Source organism: Nansenia antarctica (assembly GCF_963989245.1).
Source record: "Nansenia antarctica genome assembly, chromosome: 6".
In the NCBI taxonomy this organism is placed as follows: domain Eukaryota; kingdom Metazoa; phylum Chordata; class Actinopteri; order Argentiniformes; family Microstomatidae; genus Nansenia; species Nansenia antarctica.
In genome coordinates, this window is record NC_137676.1 from 62,555,242 (window position 1) to 62,559,845 (window position 4,604).

The following is a 4,604-nucleotide window of genomic DNA, read 5'->3' on the forward strand; positions in this document are numbered from 1 at the left end:
CAGATGCTTGCCTAATTTTTAAGGTTTTACATGGGCTTGCACCTCCTCCACTGAGTCAGTTTATAACTCAGAAGGATAGTAACAGCAGGGCAAAAAGGGCAACTACTAGAGGAGACTGTATGATGGAGAATGTACCATTTAGACGTAGTGAGTCATTACTGGAATACTCTTCCTACTGATTTCAGAGAGTGCAACAACTTTCTAACTTTCTAAACCAAATTTGTGATCATGAGTAATCATACTCATTTTAAGCATTGCCCGTAAACACTGTTTTTAATTATATTGGTCACTTTGTTATGTATCTGTGTATTGTCTCGTTTTGTATTGTATTGCAATGTTGCGTAATTTTGCTGTGCCTGCTTATCTTGTATTGTCTTGCTTTGTCTTGTATTGTCATGTAGTGTATTGCCTGTTGTGTCGTTTTGTTCATTTTGTAATAGCCTACTTAGGGACTACAGATGAAAATTAGCTCATGAGCTAACTCTGGCACATTTACATTGATGTGGAAACTGATTTGTTGATTAATGTGCACTGTCCCTGGTAAATAAATAAATAAATAAACAACCGCCAGAAGTATGCAGACATCGGCTGTTAATAATATATAATAATATAATATATGCCGTTTAGCTGACGCTTTTATCCAAAGCGACTTACATTGCAGTGAGTTTTTTTCCAGTATATATGGTCCCAGCAGGATAATGCAAACCCTGTCACACATCAATGCTGACTGTATTAGTACCTGGGATAAAACCCTGTCATGTATATATTAGCCACTAGTGACCAATGTGGCCGGGGCCTCAGGTAACTCTTAACTGTAACAAGGTCATACATACCTGTGAGTTGACTTTGATGGTGGCGATGTCTGATTTCCTGTCCACATTTCTGACCGTGGCCTCGTAGGCGTTGCCGTCGCGAAGCTGCACGCGGAGTTCTGGCCGGACCGTTACCGGCGAAGCCGGGGTTATCACGTGGGCGTTGGTCACGATCAGGCCCGAGTTGTTCAGGATGAAACCAGAACCGCTGGAGAGAAGAACATGGTGGCCGAAAACAGGGTGTCTGTACGGGAGACAAGCAGGCAGGCAGACAGACAAGCAGACAGGCAGACAGACAAGCAGACAGGCAGACAGGCAGACAGACAAGCAGACAGGCAGACAGGCAGACAGACAAGCAGGCAGGCAGGCAGACAGACAAGCAGACAGGCAGACAGACAAGCAGACAGGCAGACAGGCAGACAGGCAGACAGACAAGCAGACAGGCAGACAGGCAGACAGACAAGCAGGCAGGCAGACAGACAAGCAGGCAGGCAGACAGACAAGCAGACAGACAAGCAGGCAGGCAGGCAGACAGACAAGCAGGCAGGTAGACAGACAAGCAGGCAGGCAGACAGACAAGCAGACAGGCAGACAGGCAGACAAGCAGGCAGACAGACAAGCAGGCAGGCAGGCAGACAGACAAGCAGGCAGGCAGACAGGCAGACAGACAAGCAGGCAGGCAGACAGACAGACAAGCAGGCAGGCAGACAGACAGGCAGACAAGCAGGCAGACAGACAAGCAGGCAGGCAGACAGACAAGCAGGCAGGCAGACAGGCAGACAGACAAGCAGGCAGACAGACAAGCAGGCAGGCAGGCAGACAGACAAGCAGGCAGACAGACAGGCAGACAAGCAGGCAGACAGACAAGCAGGCAGGCAGACAGACAAGCAGGCAGGCAGACAGACAGACAAGCAGGCAGGCAGGCAGACAGACAAGCAGGCAGGCAGACAGACAGACAAGCAGGCAGGCAGGCAGACAGACAAGCAGGCAGACAGACAGGCAGACAAGCAGGCAGGCAGGCAGACAGACAAGCAGGCAGACAGACAGGCAGACAAGCAGGCAGACAGACAAGCAGGCAGACAGACAGACAAGCAGGCAGGCAGACAGACAGACAAGCAGGCAGGCAGGCAGACAGACAAGCAGGCAGGCAGACAGACAGGCAGGCAGACAGACAAGCAGGCAGGCAGACAAGCAGGCAGACAGACAAGCAGGCAGGCAGACAAGAAGGCAGACAGACAGGCAGGCAGGCAGACAGACAAGCAGGCAGACAGACAAGCAGACAGACAGACAAGCAGGCAGACAGACAAGCAGGTAGACAGACAAGCAGGTAGACAGACAAGCAGGCAGACAGACAAGCAGGCAGACAGACAAGCAGGTAGACAGACAGGCAGATAAGCAGGCAGACAGACAGACAGACAGACAGACAGACAGACAGACAGACAGGCAGACAGACAAGCAGGCAGACAGGCAGATAAGCAGGCAGACAGACAGACAGACAGACAGGCAGATAGTAAGCAGGCAGACAGGCAGACAGATAGGCACGAACACAAGAAAGTAAAACACAAATACAAGATGATGACAAAAAAAAAAAAAAGGGCACAAGCCAAATCTCAAATTCTCAAAATGGAACATTTATAGAACGTCTCTCAAAGGTCTGGCAGTAACCTGCTGTAGAGCTCGATGTGTACGACGGCGGGGGCAATCTTCTCCACCACGTCTGCGATGAAGTTGAACCTGTAGCGGAGGCTGTTGGGGTGGACAGCACGACCTATACTGGCAAAAAGTAGCCTCTATGTCAACACAGAAACACAACGTCAACTCAGTGCTATCAGAATGTTGGAATGAACAGTCGAATGTTAGAGTTAGGAGCAGAATGCGAGAATTAGAATGAATGTCATGTTAATTCCCACATTTCTATTGGGATCATTCATCTGACGTTAGCCACATGTGTCTTGAGATCGTTGAATGAAAATGTCTCAATGGACATTGGATGAGGTAAGTGCGTCTGCTACACCTTTGCTCGGCCACTTCTCTTCACCACAAACTACAGGAGGTTCCCAGGGATCCCCTATAGGAGACCCAAACACTACTAGTTTAGCATCTCAATGCCAAAAAGCCTATTGTAGGCTGATCATTTACTCTTTTTTAAGTTGGAGGAGTGAAGGATGAAGGAAAGTAGGGATGGGAAGGGAGGAAGAGGGGGTGCAAGGTTGTTTCTGGAACCATGCATACAAAGCATCAAAAGAAGAAATAATACGTAATTCTTCCTTCTTAAAGCAGCTATGACTGCCAATGGCCCCTGGCCCGAGCATAGATTACTTTGTCTTGCTATGACTGATGGATAGATGATTCACTTACTTAAACAAATGTATTTGTTGTAAGTCGCTTTGGATAAAGGTGTCTGCTAAATGCCAAAAGTGTAATGTAAAAAAAAAAAAAAAGTATTGAGTAAGCTAAATGGAAACCAGGGCTCAAACAATAATTGGACCCTGGATCTCTGATCCAATTATTGTCCTTCATTAGCGCCTTGATTCTACATTTCTTGATGGAGCTCAATATAAATATGATTTTACATGATTTATTTGGAGTCCCTGTTTGTCAGTGCACCGCATGTGGAAACAGTAATGCACAGACAATTTCCAGTCTAACTTGAAATGCACGGTCAACAAAAGGCTAAAATAACGAATGCAACTTGTCTCACTAAACACTACAACATTTGCAGGGTGTAAAATCAAACAGCCTTAACTGGCACCATTGAGGAATAGCCCTACTGTTTAAGTATCAAGTATAGAGGAGGCCTAGGATGATGACACAAAGGACAGGGCATAAACAATAATATAGTATTGATATATTATTTTACGCAATAGGTCCGTGCCACTTACCTGTGCCTGATGGACAGCTCCCCTTGTGCACTTGGGTTATAGCGGACCGTCCTTTCTGCAGGGCTTTCCGACTGGCTGCCTTCATGTTACACACGTTTCCATATGTTTGCCCGTCGCTCGCGCACACTTTATATCCCATTTGACACTGACAAACCCCCTTGGAGCTCCGCTTCCCCAGAGGAGTCTTACACTCCAGTCCGTCCCCGCACGGGAGGTCGTGTTTCCGGCCACAGGGCTCCCCCTCGCCCCTGGAGCAGACGAGACAGCAGTGACACCGGTCGGGCACGTACCCGCTGGGGCAGCTCGGGCTCGGGCATCTGCTCACGTCGCACCGGGAGGAGCACTTGGACCGCGGCTGGGCTCCGGTGAGCTCGTGCGTAAAGAGTACCGTCGTTACGAATAAAAACACCTGCATCCTGGCTGTCCGACAGAAACGAATAGCAGCTGAAAGGAACCTAATAGAGGCGCAACTTAGCCTAGTGCAAAACAATATTGAACGTTAATTTAGATTCTCTTGATCAGCATGGTAACACTTTACCTGTCTTTATGGACCAGTTTTTCCGCCAAAAATGTCAGTTTAGTGCATAATTAGTGTCCTAGACACGAATATGTTACCAGAAGGTTACATTAGACGGGCAGAGCGCATGCAATACAAGGACCGTCGAATTTTCCATTCACCGCCACTCCGATAACTCAATCTCACAATATGATGATGATATCCCGCTTTACTCAACACCTCCCTCCGCTGCCCAACTTGCTTTCATTGTGGGTAGACTTGGCACAGTTCCCTCGTTTGCGCTCACGGACACACATTTACGCACTCCAAAGCGGTACTGAGAATTGTCATGATAGTCTATCAACTTGCGCCATCTAGCGGGAAATCAAGAGAGATGTTTCTTGTTCTCTTTAG

The 4,604-nt window shown here is 47.9% G+C and overlaps 1 protein-coding gene across 1 annotated transcript in view; it reads right to left on the reverse strand.

Moving 5' to 3' along the window:
• The window catches only part of LOC308161010 (serine protease HTRA3-like), a gene marked incomplete at both ends in the record, with an annotated part of 8,360 nt that extends 4,251 nt beyond the window's left edge, over positions 1-4,109 (reverse strand). Inside the window, 3 exons of the mRNA XM_080534940.1 lie at positions 834-1,056; positions 2,478-2,580; positions 3,695-4,109. Of these exons, the coding sequence (XP_080391066.1) occupies positions 834-1,056; positions 2,478-2,580; positions 3,695-4,109 (741 nt within the window). The remainder of the gene's footprint in view (positions 1-833; positions 1,057-2,477; positions 2,581-3,694) is intronic.
• Between the last annotated feature and the right edge of the window lie 495 nt (positions 4,110-4,604).